Below are 21,233 nucleotides of genomic sequence, written 5' to 3'. Positions count from 1 at the left end.
TGTTATACTGTACTCTACTGTTATACTGTACTCTACTGTTATACTGTACTCTACTGTACTCTACTACTGTATATCTACTATACTGTTATACTGTACTCTACTGTTATACTGTACTCTACTGTTATACTGTACTCTACTGTTATACTGTACTCTACTGTTATACTGTACTCTACTGTACTCTACTACTCTATATCTACTATACTGTTATACTGTACTCTACTGTTATACTGTACTATACTGTTATACTGTACTCTACTGTTATACTGTACTATACTGTTATACTGTACTCTACTGTACTCTAGTATTGTATATCTACTATACTGTTATACTGTACTCTACTGTACTCTACTACTGTATATCTGCTATACTGTTATACTATACTCTACTGTTATACTGTACTCTACTGTTATACTGTACTCTACTGTACTCTACTACTGTATATCTACTCTACTGTTATACTGTACTATACTGTTATACTGTACTCTACTGTTATACTGTACTCTACTGTTATACTGTACTCTACTGTACTCTACTATTGTATATCTACTATACTGTTATACTGTACTCTACTGTTATACTGTACTCTACTGTTATACTGTACTCTACTGTTATACTGTACTCTACTGTACTCTACTACTGTATATCTACTATACTGTTATACTGTACTCTACTGTACTCTACTATTGTATATCTACTATACTGTTATACTGTACTCTACTGTACTCTACTACTGTATATCTACTATACTGTTATACTATACTCAACTGTTATACTGTACTCTACTGTTATACTGTACTCTACTGTACTCTACTACTGTATATCTACTCTACTGTTATACTGTACTCTACTGTTATACTGTACTCTACTGTTATACTGTACTATACTGTTATACTGTACTCTACTGTTATACTGTACTCTACTGTACTCTACTACTGTATATCTACTATACTGTTATACTGTACTCTACTGTTATACTGTACTCTACTGTTATACTGTACTCTACTGTTATACTGTACTATACTGTTATACTGTACTCTACTGTTATACTGTACTATACTGTTATACTGTACTCTACTGTACTCTACTACTGTATATCTACTATACTGTTATACTGTACTCTACTGTTATACTGTACTCTACTGTTATACTGTACTCTACTGTTATACTGTACTCTACTGTACTCTACTACTGTATATCTACTATACTGTTATACTGTACTATACTGTTATACTGTACTCTGCTGTTATACTGTACTATACTGTTATACTGTACTCTACTGTACTCTACTACTGTATATCTACTATACTCTTCTGTACTCTACTACTGTATATCTACTATACTCTACTGTACTCTATTACTGTATATCTACTGTACTCTACTGTACTCTACTACTGTATATCTACTGTACTCTCTCTCTTTCTCTCCTTATATTCTGTCTCAGTATTTTGATCTGGCTGCTGATGTGATGGCAGAGAATGCACACCTCACCTACAAGTTCCTCACCCCGGTAAGAACCACAGGTCCCTTTTATTGTCCTATATGTTCATACTGCATCCCTACGGTCAGTCACTAGGGATGGTTTTACTTCAAAAGCATACAGTCTGACCCTGAAGTGATGTCCACATTACATTTTCCATGTGGGATTGAAAGACCTCTATATAAATCCTGTGTGATTGAAAGACCTCTATATAAATCCTGTGGGATTGAAAGACCTCTATATAAATCCTGTGGGATTGAAAGACCTCTATATAAATCCTGTTCTGGATTGAAAGACATCTATATAAATCCTGTTCTGGATTGAAAGACCTCTATATAAATCCTGTGGGATTGAAAGACCTCTATATAAATCCTGTTCTGGATTGAAAGACATCTATATAAATCCTGTTCTGGATTGAAAGACCTCTATATAAATCCTGTTCTGGATTGAAAGACATCTATATAAATCCTGTTCTGGATTGAAAGACCTCTATATAAATCCTGTTCTGGATTGAAATACCTCTATATAAATCCTGTGGGGTTGAAAGACCTCTATATAAATCCTGTGGGATTGAAAGACCTCTATATAAATCCTGTGTGATTGAAAGACCTCTATATAAATCCTGTGTGATTGAAAGACCTCTATATAAATCCTGTGTGATTGAAATACCTCTATATAAATCCTGTGGGATTGAAAGACCTCTATATAAATCCTGTTCTGGATTGAAAGACATCTATATAAATCCTGTTCTGGATTGAAAGACCTCTATATAAATCCTGTTCTGGATTGAAAGACCTCTATATAAATCCTGTGGGATTGAAAGACCTCTATATAAATCCTGTGGGATTGAAAGACCTCTATATAAATCCTGTGGGATTGAAAGACCTCTATATAAATCCTGTTCTGGATTGAAAGATCTCTATATAAATCCTGTGGGATTGAAAGACCTCTATATAAATCCTGTTCTTGCTACACATCCCCAATTAATTTTCTGGTCCTCCTTCTCCTGCTATGTAATAAACAGTTGATCTATGTGGTCTCTATCGTTCCAGTATCTGTATGAGTTTCTGGACGCCATGTTGACCTGCCAGACAGCTCCAGAGGAGGTAACAACAAAACTACACACTATGTGCACCCTGTACCACCTACTACCTAGTACTAATCATCCTGTACCACCTACTACCTAGTACTAATCACTCTATACTACCTACTACCTAGTACGAATCACTCTATACTACCTACTACCTAGTACTAATCACTATACTACCTACTACCTAGTATTAATCACTATACTACCTACTACCTAGTACTAATCACCCTGTACCACCTACTACCTAGTACTAATCACTCTATACTACCTACTACCTAGTACGAATCACTCTATACTACCTACTACCTAGTACTAATCACTATACTACCTACTACCTAGTATTAATCACTATACTACCTACTACCTAGTACTAATCACCCTGTACCACCTACTACCTAGTACTAATCACTCTATACTACCTACTACCTAGTTATAATCACTATACTACCTACTACCTAGTACTAATCACCCTGTACCACCTACTGCCTAGTACTAATCACTCTATACTACCTACTACCTAGTACTAATCACTATACTACCTACTACCTAGTACTAATCACTATATTACCTACTACCTAGTACTAATCACTGTATACTACCTACTACCTAGTACTAATCACCCTGTACCACCTACTGCCTAGTACTAATCACTCTATACTACCTACTACCTAGTACTAATCACTATACTACCTACTACCTAGTTCTATCACTATACTACCTACTACCTAGTACTAATCACTTTATACTACCTACTCTCTGGTAATAATCACCCCATACTCCCTACTGCCTAGTACTAATCACCCCATACTCCCTACTACCTAGTACTAATCACTTTATACTACCTACTACCTAGTACTAATCACTATACTACCTACTACCTAGTACTAATCACTCTATACTACCTACTACCTAGTACTAATCACTCTATACTACCTACTACTAGTACTAATCACTATTCTACCTACTGTCTAGTACTAATCACTGTATACAACCTACTGCCTACTAGTACTAATCACTGTATACAACCTACTGTCTAGTACTAATCACTGTATACAACCTACTGTCTAGTACTAATCACTGTATACTACCTACTACCTAGTACTAATCACTATACTACCTACTACCTAGTACTAATCACTCTATACTACCTACTACCTAGTACTAATCACTCTATACTACCTACTACTAGTACTAATCACTATTCTACCTACTGTCTAGTACTAATCACTGTATACAACCTACTGCCTACTAGTACTAATCACTGTATACAACCTACTGTCTAGTACTAATCACTGTATACAACCTACTGTCTAGTACTAATCACTGTATACAACCTACTACCTAGTACGAATCACTGTATATTACCTACTACCTAGTACTAATAACTATATACTACCTACTACCTAGTACTAATCACTGTATACTACCTACTGTCTAGTACTAATCACGGTATACTACCTACTGTCTAGTACTAATCACTGTATATTACCTACTACCTAGTACTAATCACTGTATACTACCTACTGTCTAGTACTAATCACTGTATATTACCTACTACCTAGTACTAATAACTGTATATTACCTACTACCTAGTACTAATCACTGTATACTACCTACTCCCTAGTACTAATCATTCTCTACTAGTATCAACCTTCTGTAGTATTAAACACACCTCTACTACACACATATATTTATGTTTCATGTTTTAGCCAGTGACCTGAATGTTCCACAATATAATGAACCAGTCCTCTACATTGCAGAGACTTTAAAGTCCCGTGTCATTGTTGCTGCTCTTTGTATATTCTGAGGTAAATATTCCTGTCTCTGATCATTTCTCTGTTGTGTTTGACCAACGCAGGCCTTCAGGAAGTTTGATGAGATGAACGCCAAGTTGACAGATCAACTACGCAAGCTGACCAAACAGGTTAGAATCTTCCAGTCTCCTCTCTCTCTCTGTCTTCTGATGTTGTCTGGTTATCCTGTTTATCCTGTTGATGTTGTCTGTTTATCCTGTTGATGTTGTCTGTTTATCCTGTTATCCTGTTGATGTTGTCTGTTTATCCTGTTATCCTGTTGATGTTGTCTGTTTATCCTGTTGATGTTGTCTGTTTATCCTGTTATCCTGTTGATGTTGTCTGTTTATCCTGTTGATGTTGTCTGTTTATCATGTTATCCTGTTGTCATCCTTCTCTCATCTATTTGGTCTTCCATTCTCCTTTTCTTTCGTCCGAGGCCCCACAGGTTACATTCTTCCATTCTGCTCTCTCAGGCCACCAGCTTGTTTATTAGCTTTAGTCTGCGTCCCTAATGGAACCCTACACTCTTAGGAAAAAGGGTTCCAAAGGGGTTCTTCGGCTGTCCCCATTGGATAATCATTTGAAGAACCCTTTTTGGTTCCAGGTAGAACTCTTTTTGGTTCCATGTAGAACCCTCTGTGTAAAAGAGCTAGCCCGTGACCTGTGTGTAGTCTGTCTCTAAGGTGCAGGAAGCCAGGCTAGCCCGTGACCTGTGTGTAGTCTTTGTCTCTAAGGTGCAGGAAGCCAGGCTAGTCCGTGACCTGTGTGTAGTCTGTCTCTAAGGTGCAGGAAGCCAGGCTAGCCCGTGACCTATGTGTAGTCTTTGTCTCTAAGGTGCAGGAAGCCAGGCTAGCCCGTGACATGTGTGTAATCTTTGTCTCTAAGGTGCAGGAAGCCAGGCTAGTCCGTGACCTGTGTGTAGTCTTTGTCTCTAAGGTGCAGGAAGCCAGGCTAGCTCGTGACCTGTGTGTAATCTTTGTCTCTAAGATACAGGAAGCCAGGCTAGTCCGTGACCTGTGTGTAGTCTTTGTCTCTAAGGTGCAGGAAGCCAGGCTAGTCTGTGACCTGTGTGTTGTCTTTGTCTCTAAGGTGCAGGAAGCCAGGCTAGTCTGTGACCTGTGTGTTGTCTTTGTCTCTAAGGTGCAGGAAGCCAGGCTAGTCCGTGACCTGTGTGTTGTCTTTGTCTCTAAGGTGCAGGAAGCCAGACTAGTCTGTGACCTGTGTGTAATCTTTGTCTCTAAGATACAGGAAGCCAGGCTAGCCCGTGACCTGTGTGTTGTCTTTGTCTCTAAGATACAGGAAGCCAGACTAGCCCGGGATACCGAAGCCTTGAAGAAAACCCTCCAGGACTACGATGAGATGGTGGAGAAGTGAGTAGACCCCGCCCCTACTTAGTATTCTCCAGTCTGATTGGTAGCTTGTCTCACTTTTATCTTCCCTGATTGGTGACTTACCTTACCTACTCTGCTGGTTGGTCACTTTGGTCCATTATTCTTCCCTGATTGGTGGCTGGTCTGGATCTTCTCCCTGTCTGATTGGTGGCTGGTCTGGACCTTCTCCGTGTCTAATTGGTGGCTGGTCTGCACATTCTCTCTTCCTGATTGGTGGCTGGTCTGGACATTCTCCCTTCCTGATTGGTGGCTGGTCTGGACCTTCTCCCTTCCTGATTGGTGGCTGGTCTGGACCTTCTCCCTTCCTGATTGGTGGCTGGTCTGGACCTTCTCCCTTCCTGATTGGTGGCTGGTCTGGACATTCTCCCTGTCTGATTGGTGGCTGGTCTGGACCTTCTCCCTGTCTGGTTGTCTGAATGGTGTATCTCCTCTTCTTCCGTATTGGTGACTCAGGCTAACATCTACTGCTATAGTTGTTACCTCCTTTAAAAGTTGGGAGCTGACGCTGCGGGACTTAACTCCACTCCAGTTTATATATGTATATATAACATGTCTTACTGAGCCTTTCCATAAGTCCACTCCAGTTTATATATGTATATAACATGTCTTACTGACCCTTTCCATAAGTCCTCTCCAGTTTATATATATATATAACATGTCTTACTGACCCTTTCCATAAGTCCTCTCCAGTTTATATATATATATAACATGTCTTACTGAGCCTTTCCATAAGTCCACTCCAGTTTATATATATATATAACATGTCTTACTGAGCCTTTCCATAAGTCCTCTCCAGTTTATATATATATATAACATGTCTTACTGACCCTTTCCATAAGTCCACTCCAGTTTATATATACAGTGCCTTGCGAAAGTATTCGGCCCCCTTGAACTTTGCGACCTTTTGCCACATTTCAGGCTTCAAACATAAAGATATAAAACTGTATTTTTTTTGTGAAGAATCAACAACAAGTGGGACACAATCATGAAGTGGAACGACATTTATTGGATATTTCAAACTTTTTTAACAAATCAAAAACTGAAAAATTGGGCGTGCAAAATTATTCAGCCCCCTTAAGTTAATACTTTGTAGCGCCACCTTTTGCTGCGATTACAGCTGTAAGTCGCTTGGGGTATGTCTCTATCAGTTTTGCACATCGAGAGACTGACATTTTTTCCCATTCCTCCTTGCAAAACAGCTCGAGCTCAGTGAGGTTGGATACTTTACAGTATTGTAGCCTACTGTGCCTGATCATATTCCTGGACTTTACAGTATTGTAGCCTACTGTACCTGATCATATTCCTGGACTTTACAGTGTTGTAGCCTACTGTACCTGATCATTTTCCTGGGCTTTACAGTATTGTAGCCTACTGTACCTGATCATTTTCCTGGGCTTTACAGTATTGTAGCCTACTGTACCTGATCATTTTCCTGGACTTTACAGTGTTGCAGCCTACTGTACCTGATCATATTCCTGGACTTTACAGTGTTGTCTCCTACTGTACCTGATCATATTCCTGGACTTTACAGTGTTGTAGCCTACTGTACCTGATCATTTCCCTGGGCTCTCGAGGTCGGCGTAAAACAGGCATCTGATTATATTGTTTGTGAATGTCCGTGACCAAAATCACCAAGTCTACCAGTACTTTTGAAATATCTCCAGTAGATTTTCCATATTCCTCCTGAAAGCCCTAATCTGCTCACTTAAATGAATAGAGATCCTGGTCACGGTGCTACAGTATGTTGTTACAGCATAATCAAAGTGAGGACAATCGGCGTTCTGCTGTATACCTATAGCCTATTGTAACCTGAAAGTCACACCTTTCCTCACCCCGCCCAAAACTCCACCCCTTAACACAGTGACCATTCAAAAACGAGCTGTTTATCTTTAAAAAAAAGACATTGCGACCAAAGAGAACAGACAAAATGTACATCGTTCTCATCAAGACGGCTATAAGTAAGTGATGTCTGCTAAATAATCAAGTTAGATTTCTCCAGAAATAAAGAATTAAAAATAACACCCCACATCCCAGTGCTGATAACCCAGGCTAAGATCTACTGGTATATAACTGGTATATAACTGTTGTCCTGTAGGTACATCTCTGTGCTGATAACCCAGGCTAAGATCTACTGGTATATAACTGGTATATAACTGTTGTCCTGTCCTGTAGGTACATCCCAGTTCTGATGGCCCAGGCTAAGATCTACTGGAACAGGGAGAACTACCAGATGGTTGAGAAGATCTTCCGTAAATCGGTGGAGTTCTGCAACGAACACGACACCTGGAAGCTCAACGTGGCTCACGTTCTCTTCATGCAGGAGAACAAGTACAAGGAAGCCATCGGCTTTTACGAACCCATCGTTAAGAAACACTACGACAACGTGAGTTAACTAGAGAGGGAGGGAGATGGGGGGAGAAAGGAGAGAGGGAGGGAGATGGGGGGAGAAAGGAGAGAGGGAGGGAGATGGGGGAGAAAGGAGAGAGGGAGGGAGATGGGGGAGAAAGGAGAGAGGGAGGGAGATGGGGGGAGAAAGGAGAGAGGGAGGGAGATGGTGGAGAAAGGAGAGAGGGAGGGAGATGGGGGGAGAAAGGAGAGAGGGAGGGAGATGGGGGAGAGAGGGAGGGAGATGGGGGAGAGATGGGGGAAGAAAGGAGAGAGGGAGGGAGATGGGGGAGAAAGGAGAGAGGGAGGGAGATGGGGGAGAGAGGGAGGGAGATGGGGGAAGAAAGGAGAGAGGGAGGGAGATGGGGGAGAAAGGAGAGAGGGAGGGAGATGGGGGAGAGAGGGAGGGAGATGGGGGAGAGAGGGAGAGAGGGAGGGAGATGGGGGGAGAAAGGAGAGAGGGAGGGAGATGGGGGAGAGAGGGAGGGAGATGGGGGAGAGAGGGAGGGAGATGGGGGGAGAAAGGAGAGAGGGAGGGAGATGGGGGGAGAAAGGAGAGAGGGAGGGAGATGGGGGAGAGAGGGAGGGAGATGGGGGAGATAGGGAGGGAGAGGGGGGAGAGTGGAGAGAGGGAGGGAGATGGGGGGAGAAAGGAGAGAGGGAGGGAGATGGGGGGAGAAAGGAGAGAGGGAGGGAGATGGGGGGAGAAAGGAGAGAGGGAGGGAGATGGGGGGAGAAAGGAGAGAGGGAGGGAGATGGGGGAGAAAGGAGAGAGGGAGGGAGATGGGGGGAGAAAGGAGAGAGGGAGGGAGATGGGGGGAGAAAGGAGAGAGGGAGGGAGATGGGGGGGAGAAAGGAGAGAGGGAGGGAGATGGGGGGAGAAAGGAGAGAGGGAGGGAGATGGGGGAGAAAGGAGAGAGGGAGGGGGATGGGGGGAGAAAGGAGAGAGGGAGGGAGATGGGGAGAAAGGAGAGAGGGAGGGAGATGGGGGAGAAAGGAGAGAGGGAGGGAGATGGGGGAGAGAGGGAGGGAGATGGGGGGAGAAAGGAGAGAGGGAGGGAGATGGGGGAGAAAGGAGAGAGGGAGGGAGATGGGGGGAGAAAGGAGAGAGGGAGGGATCACATACATTGCCTTCAGGAAAATATTCAGACCCCTTGACTTTTTCCACATTTTGTTACATTTACAGCCTTATTCTAAAATTTATTAAAATCGTTTTTTTCCCTCATCAACCTACACACAATACCCCGTAATGACAAAGTAAAAATGTTTTTTTTGTGCTAATTTATTAAAAATTAAAAACTGAAATATCACATTTACATAAGTATTCAGACCCTTTACTCAGTACTTTGTTGAAGCACCTTTAGCAGTGATTACAGCCTTGAGTCTTCTTGGGTATGACGCTACAAGCTTGGCACACCTGTATTTGGGGAGTTTCTCCCATTCTTCTCTGCAGATCCTCTCAACCTCTGTCCGGTTGGATGGGGAGCATTGCTGCACATCTATTTTCAGGTCTCTCCAGAGATGTTCAATCGGGTTCAAGTCCGGGCTCTGGCTGGGCCACAAAGACATTCAGAGACTTGTCCCGAAGCCACTCCTGCATTGTCTTGGCTGTGTGCTTAGGGTCGTCGTCCCGTTGGAAGGTGAACCTTCGCCCCAGTCTGAGGTCCAGGTTTTCATCAAGGATCTCTCTGTACTTTTCTCCATTCATCTTTGCCTCGATCTTGACTAGTCTCCCAGTTCCTGCCGCTGAAAAACATCCCCACAGCATGATGCTGCCACCACCATGCTTCACCGTAGGGATGGTGCCAGATTTCCAGACGTAATGCTTGGCATTCAGACCAAAGAGTTAAATCTTGGTTTCATCATACCAGAGAATCTTGTTTCTCATGGTCTGAGAGTCTTTAGCTGCCTTTTGGCAAATTCCTAGCGGGCTGTCATGTGTCTTTTACTGAGGAGTGGCTTCTGTCTGGCCATTCTACCATAAAGGCCTGATTGGTGGAGTGCTGCAGAGATGGCTGTCCTTCTGGAAGGTTCTCCCATCTCCACAGAGGAACTCTGGAGCTCTGTCAGAGTGACCATCAGGTTCTTGGTCACCTCTCTGACCAACTGGTCGCCTCTCTGTGCCTCGACACAGTCCTGTCTTTGACCTCTATGGACAATTCATTCCACCTCATGGCTTGTTTTTTTTCTCTGACATGCTCTGTCAACTGTGGAACCTTTCATATAGACAGGTGTGTGCCTTTCCAAATCATGACCAATCAATAGAATGTACCACAGGTGGACTCCAATCAAGTTGTAGAAACATCTCAAGGATGAACAATGGAAACAGGATGCACCTGAGCTCAATTTCAAGTCTCATAGCAAAGGGTCTGAATACCTATGTAAAAAAACATCATTATTTTTTTTTTTTTTTTTTTTTCGCAAACAATTCTAGAAAACTGTTTTCGCTTTCTCGTTTTGGGTTATTGTGTGTAGATTGCTGAGGAACATGTTTTATTTCATCCATTTTAGAACAAGGCTGTAACGTAGCAACGGTTTTGGAAAAGTCAAGAGGACTGAATGCTTTCTTAAGGCACAGTCTAATACCATTTGAATGTTTACGGGCCTTAGATGTTTCTGTTCAGAAAACCCCTGTAGTGGACTACTGTGGACCGTAGTCATGTAGACTATAGTTCTGTTGACCGTAGTCATGTAGACTATAGTTCTGTTGACCGTAGTCATATAGACTATAGTACTGTTGACCGTAGTCATGTAGACTACAGTTCTGTTGACCTGTTGACCGTAGTCATATAGACTATAGTTCTGTTGACCGTAGTCATGTAGACTATAGTTCTGTTGACCGTAGTCATGTAGACTATAGTACTGTTGACCGTAGTCATGTAGACTATAGTTCTGTTGACCGTAGTCATGTAGACTATAGTTCTGTTGACCGTAGTCATATAGACTATAGTACTGTTGACCGTAGTCATGTAGACTACAGTTCTGTTGACCTGTTGACCGTAGTCATATAGACTATAGTTCTGTTGACCGTAGTCATGTAGACTATAGTTCTGTTGACCGTAGTCATGTAGACTATAGTACTGTTGACCGTAGTCATATAGACTATAGTACTGTTGACCTGTTGACCGTAGTCATATAGACTATAGTTCTGTTGACCGTAGTCATATAGACTATAGTTCTGTTGACCGTAGTCATATAGACTATAGTTCTGTTGACCGTAGTCATGTAGACTATAGTTCTGTTGACCTGTTGACCGTAGTCATATAGACTATAGTTCTGTTGACCGTAGTCATATAGACTATAGTTCTGTTGACCGTAGTCATATAGACTATAGTTCTGTTGACCGTAGTCATATAGACTATAGTTCTGTTGACCATAGTCATGTAGACTATAGTTCTGTTGACCGTAGTCATGTAGACTATAGTTCTGTTGACCTGTTGACCGTAGTCATATAGACTATAGTTCTGTTGACCGTAGTCATGTAGACTATAGTTCTGTTGACCGTAGTCATGTAGACTATAGTACTGTTGACCGTAGTCATATAGACTATAGTTCTGTTGACCGTAGTCATATAGACTATAGTACTGTTGACCGTAGTCATGTAGACTATAGTACTGTTGACCGTAGTCATGTAGACTATAGTACTGTTGACCGTAGTCATGTAGACTATAGTTCTGTTGACCGTAGTCATGTAGACTATAGTTCTGTTGACCGTAGTCATATAGACTATAGTTCTGTTGACCGTAGTCATGTAGACTATAGTTCTGTTCAGAAAACCCCTGTAGTGGACTACTGTTGACCGTAGTCATGTAGACTATAGTTCTGTTGACCTGTTGACCGTAGTCATGTAGACTATAGTTCTGTTGACCTGTTGACCGTAGTCATGTAGACTATAGTTCTGTTGACCGTAGTCATGTAGACTATAGTTCTGTTGACCGTAGTCATGTAGACTATAGTTCTGTTGACCGTAGTCATGTAGACTATAGTTCTGTTGACCTGTTGACCGTAGTCATGTAGACTATAGTACTGTTGACCGTAGTCATGTAGACTATAGTTCTGTCGACCGTAGTCATGTAGACTATAGTTCTGTTCAGAAAACCCCTGTAGTGGACTACTGTTGACCGTAGTCATGTAGACTATAGTTCTGTTGACCGTAGTCATGTAGACTATAGTTCTGTTGACCGTAGTCATGTAGACTATAGTTCTGTTGACCGTAGTCATGTAGACTATAGTACTGTTGACCGTAGTCATGTAGACTATAGTTCTGTTGACCGTAGTCATGTAGACTATAGTTCTGTTCAGAAAACCCCTGTAGTGGACTACTGTTGACCGTAGTCATGTAGACTATAGTTCTGTTGACCGTAGTCATGTAGACTATAGTTCTGTTGACCGTAGTCATGTAGACTATAGTTCTGTTCAGAAAACCCCTGTAGTGGACTACTGTTGACCGTAGTCATGTAGACTATAGTTCTGTTGACCGTAGTCATGTAGACTATAGTTCTGTTGACCGTAGTCATGTAGACTATAGTTCTGTTGACCGTAGTCATGTAGACTATAGTTCTGTTGACCTGTTGACCGTAGTCATGTAGACTATAGTTCTGTTGACCTGTTGACCGTAGTCATGTAGACTATAGTTCTGTTGACCGTAGTCATGTAGACTATAGTTCTGTTGACCGTAGTCATGTAGACTATAGTTCTGTTGACCGTAGTCATGTAGACTATAGTTCTGTTGACCTGTTGACCGTAGTCATGTAGACTATAGTACTGTTGACCGTAGTCATGTAGACTATAGTTCTGTCGACCGTAGTCATGTAGACTATAGTTCTGTTGACCGTAGTCATGTAGACTATAGTTCTGTTGACCGTAGTCATGTAGACTATAGTTCTGTTGACCGTAGTCATGTAGACTATAGTTCTGTTGACCGTAGTCATGTAGACTATAGTTCTGTTGACCGTAGTCATATAGACTATAGTTCTGTTGACCGTAGTCATATAGACTATAGTTCTGTTGACCGTAGTCATGTAGACTATAGTTCTGTTGACCGTAGTCATGTAGACTATAGTTCTGTTGACCGTAGTCATGTATACTATAGTTCTGTTGACCGTAGTCATGTAGACTATAGTACTGTTGACCGTAGTCATGTGGACTATAGTTCTGTTGACCGTAGTCATGTAGACTATAGTACTGTTGACCTGTTGACCGTAGTCATGTAGACTATAGTTCTGTTGACCGTAGTCATGTAGACTATAGTTCTGTTGACCTGTTGACCGTAGCCATGTAGACTATAGTTCTGTTGACCGTAGTCATATAGACTATAGTTCTGTTGACCGTAGTCATGTATACTATAGTTCTGTTGACCGTAGTCATGTAGACTATAGTACTGTTGACCGTAGTCATGTAGACTATAGTTCTGTTGACCGTAGTCATGTAGACTATAGTTCTGTTGACCGTAGTCATATAGACTATAGTTCTGTTGACCATAGTCATATAGACTATAGTTCTGTTGACCATAGTCTGGTGATGTCATGCTGCTATTGAAATGAATCCTGTCTCTGCTCCCCTGCTGGCTACATAGCTGGAACACTGTAATATACAGGAGTGTCCCTGCCGACGTAAACCCTCGGTAACACCCACACACCCACGTCCCTGTACCCCATTCTCACCCCGGGTGGGAGAGTGCAGTGACTCTGAATGCAGTGGCCAGTCTCACCCCTGGTGGCAGAGTGCAGTGACTCTGAATGCAGTGGCCAGTCTCACCCCTGGTGGCAGAGTGCAGTGACTCTGAATGCAGTGGCCAGTCTCACCCCTGGTGGCAGAGTGCAGTGACTCTGAATGCAGTGGCCAGTCTCACCCCTGGTGGCAGAGTGCAGTGACTGAATGCAGTGGCCAGTCTCACACTTTGGGTTGAGTCTCACACTTTGGGTTGAGTCTCACACTTTGGGATGAGTCCCAAATGGTCCCTTATTCCCTACAAAGTGCACTAATTTTGCCCATCTCACATAGCACTCTGGTCAAAGGTAGTGCACTATGTAGGGAATAGGGTGCCATTAGGGATGCTCTGAATGCTGTGTCTCATCTCTGCATGATACTTTAGTGTTTCTGGAGTGATGAAGTGTTGAACATCCACAGTCTACTAACGCAGGTCTGCCCTTCTCCCAAAGTGTCCTGACTGATCTCTCTCTCTCCCCCGCTCTCTCTCTCTCTCTCTCTCTCTCTTTCTCTCCTCTCTCTCTCTCTCTCCATTCCCCTCTTGCTCTCTCTCCCCCCCTTTCTCTCTCCCCCCCTCTCTCTCTCCCTCTCTCTCTCCCTCCCCCTCCCTCTCGCCCCCCCCCTTCTCTTTCTCCCCCCCCTCTCCAGATCCTGAATGTCAGTGCTGTTGTGCTGGCTAACCTGTGTGTCTCATATATCATGACCAGCCAGAACGAAGAGGTAGGAGTGAGTGAGTGAGTGAGTGAGTGAGTGAGTGAGTGAGTGAGTGAGTGAGTGAGTGAGTGAGTGAGTGAGTGAGTGAGTGAGTGAGTGGAGTGGAGTGGAGTGGAGTGGAGTGGAGTGGAGTGGAGTGGAGTGGAGTGGAGTGGAGTGGAGTGGAATGGAGTTTACAGTATAAAACACAGTGAAACATCTGAGCCCACCACTGTCCCTGTAACCCTGTTCTCCTCAGGCTGAAGAACTGATGAGGAAGATCGAGAAGGAGGAAGAGCAGATCTCCTACGACGACCCCGATAAGAAAGTCTTCCACCTCTGTATCGTCAACCTGGTGATAGGGTGAGTTGGATTTCCCCGGTCCTTCAGCGGTGTAGTGGAGGGGGAACTTACAGAAACTCTTCTCACACACCTTTTGGGGGCAAAATGCATTGAAAGAATAGGGAGCCGTTACTATTGTTTTACCACTGCATCACTGGTTACATTGACAGGTTCTGTTACACTACACTGTGTTAATAGTGTTTTTATGTCTCTTCCAGGACCTACATCACTGGTTACATTGACAGGTTCTGTTACACTACACTGTGTAAATAGTGTTTTTATGTCTCTTCCAGGACCTACATCACTGGTTACATTGACAGGTTCTGTTACACTACACTGTGTTAATGGTGTTTATATGTCTCTTCCAGGACCTACATCACTGGTTACATTGACAGGTTCTGTTACACTACACTGTGTTAATAGTGTTTTTATGTCTCTTCCAGGACCTACATCACTGGTTACATTGACAGGTTCTGTTACACTAAACTGTGTTAATAGGGTTTCTATGTCTCTTCCAGGACCCTGCACTGTGTTAATGGGGTTTCTATGTCTCTTCCAGGACCCTGCACTGTGTTAATGAATAGGGTTTATATCTCTCTTCCAGGACCCTGCACTGTGTTAATGGGGTTTCTATGTCTCTTCTAGAACCCTGCACTGTGTTAATGGGGTTTCTATGTCTCTTCTAGGACCCTGTACTGTGTTAATGAATAGGGTTTATATGTCTCTTCCAGGACCCTGCACTGTGTTAATGGGGTTTCTATGTCTCTTCTAGGACCCTGCACTGTGTTAATGGGGTTTCTATGTCTGTTCTAGGACCCTGCACTGTGTTAATGGGGTTTCTATGTCTCTTCTAGGACCCTGCACTGTGTTAATGGGGTTTCTATGTCTCTTCCAGGACCCTGCACTGTGTTAATGGGGTTTCTATGTCTCTTCTAGGACCCTGCACTGTGTTAATGGGGTTTCTATGTCTCTTCTAGGACCCTGCACTGTGTTAATGGGGTTTCTATGTCTCTTCCAGGACCCTGCACTGTGTTAATGGGGTTTCTATGTCTCTTCTAGGACCCTGCACTGTGTTAATGGGGTTTCTATGTCTCTTCCAGGACCCTGCACTGTGTTAATGGGGTTTCTATGTCTCTTCTAGAACCCTGCACTGTGTTAATGGGGTTTATATGTCTCTTCCAGGACCCTGCACTGTGTTAATAGAGTTTATATGTCTCTTCTAGGACCCTGCACTGTGTTAATTGGGTTTCTATGTCTCTTCCAGGACCCTGCACTGTGTTAATGGGGTTTCTGTGTCTCTTCTAGGACCCTGCACTGTGTTAATGGGGTTTCTATGTCTCTTCTAGGACCCTGCACTGTGTTAATGAATAGGGTTTCTATGTCTCTTCCAGGACCCTGTACTGTGTTAATGGGGTTTCTATGTCTCTTCTAGAACCCTGCACTGTGTTAATGGGGTTTCTATGTCTCTTCTAGGACCCTGTACTGTGTTAATGAATAGGGTTTATATGTCTCTTCCAGGACCCTGCACTGTGTTAATGGGGTTTCTATGTCTCTTCTAGGACCCTGCACTGTGTTAATGGGGTTTCTATGTCTGTTCTAGGACCCTGCACTGTGTTAATGGGGTTTCTATGTCTCTTCTAGAACCCTGCACTGTGTTAATGGGGTTTCTATGTCTCTTCCAGGACCCTGCACTGTGTTAATGGGGTTTCTATGTCTCTTCTAGGACCCTGCACTGTGTTAATGGGGTTTCTATGTCTCTTCCAGGACCCTGCACTGTGTTAATGGGGTTTCTATGTCTCTTCTAGGACCCTGCACTGTGTTAATGGGGTTTCTATGTCTCTTCCAGGACCCTGCACTGTGTTAATGGGGTTTCTATGTCTCTTCTAGAACCCTGCACTGTGTTAATGGGGTTTATATGTCTCTTCCAGGACCCTGCACTGTGTTAATAGAGTTTATATGTCTCTTCTAGGACCCTGCACTGTGTTAATTGGGTTTCTATGTCTCTTCCAGGACCCTGCACTGTGTTAATGGGGTTTCTGTGTCTCTTCTAGGACCCTGCACTGTGTTAATGGGGTTTCTATGTCTCTTCTAGGACCCTGCACTGTGTTAATGAATAGGGTTTCTATGTCTCTTCCAGGACCCTGTACTGTGTTAATAGTGTGTGTATGTCTCTTCCAGGACCCTGTAATGTGTTAATAGGGTTTATATGTCTCTTCTAGGACCCTGCACTGTGTTAATTGGGTTTCTATGTCTCTTCCAGGACCCTGCACTGTGTTAATGGGGTTTCTGTGTCTCTTCTAGGACCCTGCACTGTGTTAATGGGGTTTCTATGTCTCTTCTAGGACCTTACACTGTGTTAATGGGGTTTCTATGTCTCTTCCAGGACCCTGTACTGTGTTAATGAATAGGGTTTCTATGTCTCTTCCAGGACCCTGTATTGTGTTAATAGGGTTTATATCTCTCTTCCAGGACCCTGTACTGTGTTAATAGGGTTTATATCTCTCTTCCAGGACCCTGTACTGTGTTAATAGGGTTTATATCTCTCTTCCAGGACCCTGTACTGTGTTAATAGTGTTTCTATGTCTCTTCCAGGACCCCGTACTGTGTTAATAGGGTTTATATCTCTCTTCCAGGACCCTGTACTGTGTTAATAGGGTTTATATCTCTCTTCCGGGACCCTGTAGTGTTAATAGGGTTTATATCTCTCTTCCAGGACCCTGTACTGTGTTAATAGTGTTTCTATCTCTCTTCCAGGACCCTGTACTGTGCCAAGGGGAACTACGACTTCGGCATCACCCGTGTCATCAAGAGTCTGGAACCGTACAACAAGAAGGTTGCACATTGTTTTTCTATCCGGCAGTTCTGGAACATTCTCTTGGAAAGCCAATGTTTTTGGATGTTTCTACCACTTCAGCCCTGACAAACATGTTGGTAGTGTGTACCAAATGACACCCTATTCCCTATATAGTGCACTACTCTGTTTAAAAGAAGTGCACTACTCTGTTTAAAAGTAGGGTGTCATTTGGGATACAACTCTTCCAGAGTGTTTGATCTTTGTTTAGATATTGGCCAACCGAAACATAGCCCAGAGTTCTGCACCTGGGTCTGCTCACTCAGCCCGGCTGAACACACACAGAGTGTCTCTGTAGGAGTGTTGTTGTCATTCCTACAACGCTATCAACCACAGACTTGTTTTAACTGGTTTTAACTGGTTTTTCAGGCCAGGTACAAGTTGTTTAGATCAGGGTACCTGTCAAATTGACTTTGAGAGTGTATATCCCTGCCCCCCCTCCCTGGTAACACAATGTCCAGACAGGTTTTCCAGAAATCCTAGTTGGAAGATTCCCTGAATCAGGAGGGAATGAGAAGGACATATCTATTCCTCTGACCAGGGTTTCGTATCCTTCTCTCATGGTTGTCGCCCTGTGTGTGTAGCTGGGAACAGACACCTGGTTCTATGCTAAGCGCTGTTTCCTGTCTCTGCTGGAGAACACGGCCAAACACATGATCATGATCAGGGACTCAGTTGTTCAGGAGTGTATTCAGTTCCTGGAGCACTGTGAAGGTACGGACGCGCACACACACACACACACACATACACATACAAACACGTGCAGATAGACACATACACACACACACACACACACACACACACACACACACAGACACACACATGCACACTCACTCACACACACCCACAGACACGTGCAGACACACACACACAGTTTCAACACACCATTTACCCTCCTTTCGTCCCTCTCCTCTCTCTCCCTCCCCCCTCTCTCCTCTCTCTCCCTCCCCCCTCTCTCCTCTCTCCCTCTCTCCTCTCTCTCCCTCTCCCTCCCCCCTCTCTCCTCTCTCTCCCTCCCCCCTCTCTCCCTCTCTCCTCTCTCTCCCTCCCCCCTCTCTCCTCTCCCCCTCTCTCCTCTCCTCTCCTCTCCCCCTCTCTCCTCTCCTCTCCCCCTCTCCTCTCCTCCCCCCTCTCTCCTCTCCATCCCCCCTCTCTCCTCTCCATCCCCCCTCTCTCCTCTCCCTCCCCCCTCTCCTCTCCCTCTCTCCTCTCCCCCCTCTCTCCTCTCCTCCTCTCTCCTCTCCTCTCCCCCTCTCTCCTCTCCCTCCCCCCTCTCTCCTCTCTCCTCTCCTCTCCCCCTCTCCTCTCTCCTCTCCCTCCCCCTCTCTCCTCTCCTCCTCCCTCTCCTCTCTCCCTGTAGTGTACGGTAAGACAGAGCCAGCCATGATAGAACAGCCACTGGAGGAGGACAGGATGCACATCGGAAAGAACACCGTCACCTACGAGTCTCGCCTCCTCAAAGCTCTCTTCTACGAGGTCATCGGATGGAACCAGTGATGTCATACTAGAACGGAACAGAACCCGCTGATGTCATCGGACAGAACCAGTAGTTTACACTAAAGCCTTTTTAGAACCTGTTCTACACCCCAAACAGTTTAAATCTATCGACCTGGACCGCATCACATGAGCTATTATAGTACATTATATATTTGGCTTGTTGTTATTTTCTGCATCATCTGAAAGTTACGAGCTGTTGTTCTGACTTCTGTTAAACATATTCTGCACTCAACTCCTCGTTTTACACACACTCACACACACAGTGGGAGACGCCATGGGGCCTCGTTCATTTGAGTGTGTTTAGTTTAGTTGAGCCTGGGCCCAGAGAGCTGTTGGCAGAGAAACACACCTTTCTACTGATGTTATTATGACACTCAACTGAAATATAAACACAATATAAACACAATATAAACACAATATAAACACAATATAAACACAACATAAACACAATATAAACACAATATAAACACAACATAAACACAATATAAACACAATATAAACACAACAACATAAACACAACAACATAAACACAACAACATAAACACAATATAAACACAACATAAACACAATATAAACACAACATAAACACAATATAAACACAATATAAACACAACATAAACACAATATAAACACAACATAAACACAATATAAACACAATATAAACACAACAACATAAACACAACAACATAAACACAACAACATAAACACAATATAAACACAACATAAACACAACATAAACACAATATAAACACAACATAAACACAACAACATAAACACAATATAAACACAATATAAACACAATATAAACACAACATAAACACAACATAAACACAACATAAACACAATATAAACACAACATAAACACAACATAAACACAATATAAACACAATATAAACACAACATAAACACAATATAAACACAATATAAACACAACAACATAAACACAATATAAACACAACATAAACACAATATAAACACAATATAAACACAACATAAACACAATATAAACACAATATAAACACAACATAAACACAACAACATAAACACAACATAAACACAACATAAACACAACATAAACACAACATAAACACAACATAAACACAATATAAACACAATATAAACACAACATAAACACAACAACATAAACACAATATAAACACAACATAAACACAATATAAACACAATATAAACACAATATAAACACAATATAAACACAACATAAACACAATATAAACACAATATAAACACAATATAAACACAATATAAACACAACATAAACACAATATAAACACAACATAAACACAACATAAACACAACATAAACACAATATAAACACAACATAAACACAACAACATAAACACAATATAAACACAATATAAACACAATATAAACACAACATAAACACAACATAAACACAACATAAACACAATATAAACACAACATAAACACAACATAAACACAATATAAACACAATATAAACACAACAACATAAACACAATATAAACACAACATAAACACAATATAAACACAATATAAACACAACATAAACACAATATAAACACAATATAAACACAACATAAACACAACAACATAAACACAACATAAACACAACATAAACACAATATAAACACAACATAAACACAACAACATAAACACAATATAAACACAACATAAACACAATATAAACACAATATAAACACAATATAAACACAATATAAACACAACATAAACACAATATAAACACAATATAAACACAATATAAACACAACATAAACACAATATAAACACAACATAAACACAACATAAACACAACATAAACACAATATAAACACAATATAAACACAATATAAACACAACATAAACACAACAACATAAACACAATATAAACACAATATAAACACAATATAAACACAACAACATAAACACAATATAAACACAATATAAACACAATATAAACACAATATAAACACAATATAAACACAATATAAACACAACATAAACA

The 21,233-nt window shown here is 42.1% G+C and overlaps 1 protein-coding gene across 1 annotated transcript in view; it reads left to right on the top strand.

Moving 5' to 3' along the window:
* Positions 1-19,719, top strand: part of LOC110494397 (tetratricopeptide repeat protein 30A-like) — a 37,276-nt gene extending 17,557 nt beyond the window's left edge. Inside the window, exons 10-19 of the mRNA XM_036942100.1 lie at positions 1,442-1,507; positions 2,530-2,583; positions 4,426-4,491; positions 5,657-5,733; positions 7,927-8,137; positions 14,497-14,568; positions 14,801-14,904; positions 17,638-17,716; positions 18,319-18,448; positions 19,095-19,719. Coding sequence (XP_036797995.1) covers positions 1,442-1,507; positions 2,530-2,583; positions 4,426-4,491; positions 5,657-5,733; positions 7,927-8,137; positions 14,497-14,568; positions 14,801-14,904; positions 17,638-17,716; positions 18,319-18,448; positions 19,095-19,231 — 996 coding nt within the window. The 3' untranslated portion in view covers positions 19,232-19,719. The remainder of the gene's footprint in view (positions 1-1,441; positions 1,508-2,529; positions 2,584-4,425; positions 4,492-5,656; positions 5,734-7,926; positions 8,138-14,496; positions 14,569-14,800; positions 14,905-17,637; positions 17,717-18,318; positions 18,449-19,094) is intronic.
* The last annotated feature ends 1,514 nt before the right edge of the window (positions 19,720-21,233 follow it).

Source organism: Oncorhynchus mykiss, chromosome 13 (assembly GCF_013265735.2).
Source record: "Oncorhynchus mykiss isolate Arlee chromosome 13, USDA_OmykA_1.1, whole genome shotgun sequence".
In the NCBI taxonomy this organism is placed as follows: domain Eukaryota; kingdom Metazoa; phylum Chordata; class Actinopteri; order Salmoniformes; family Salmonidae; genus Oncorhynchus; species Oncorhynchus mykiss.
This window is presented reverse-complemented; position numbering and strand designations above follow the sequence as displayed.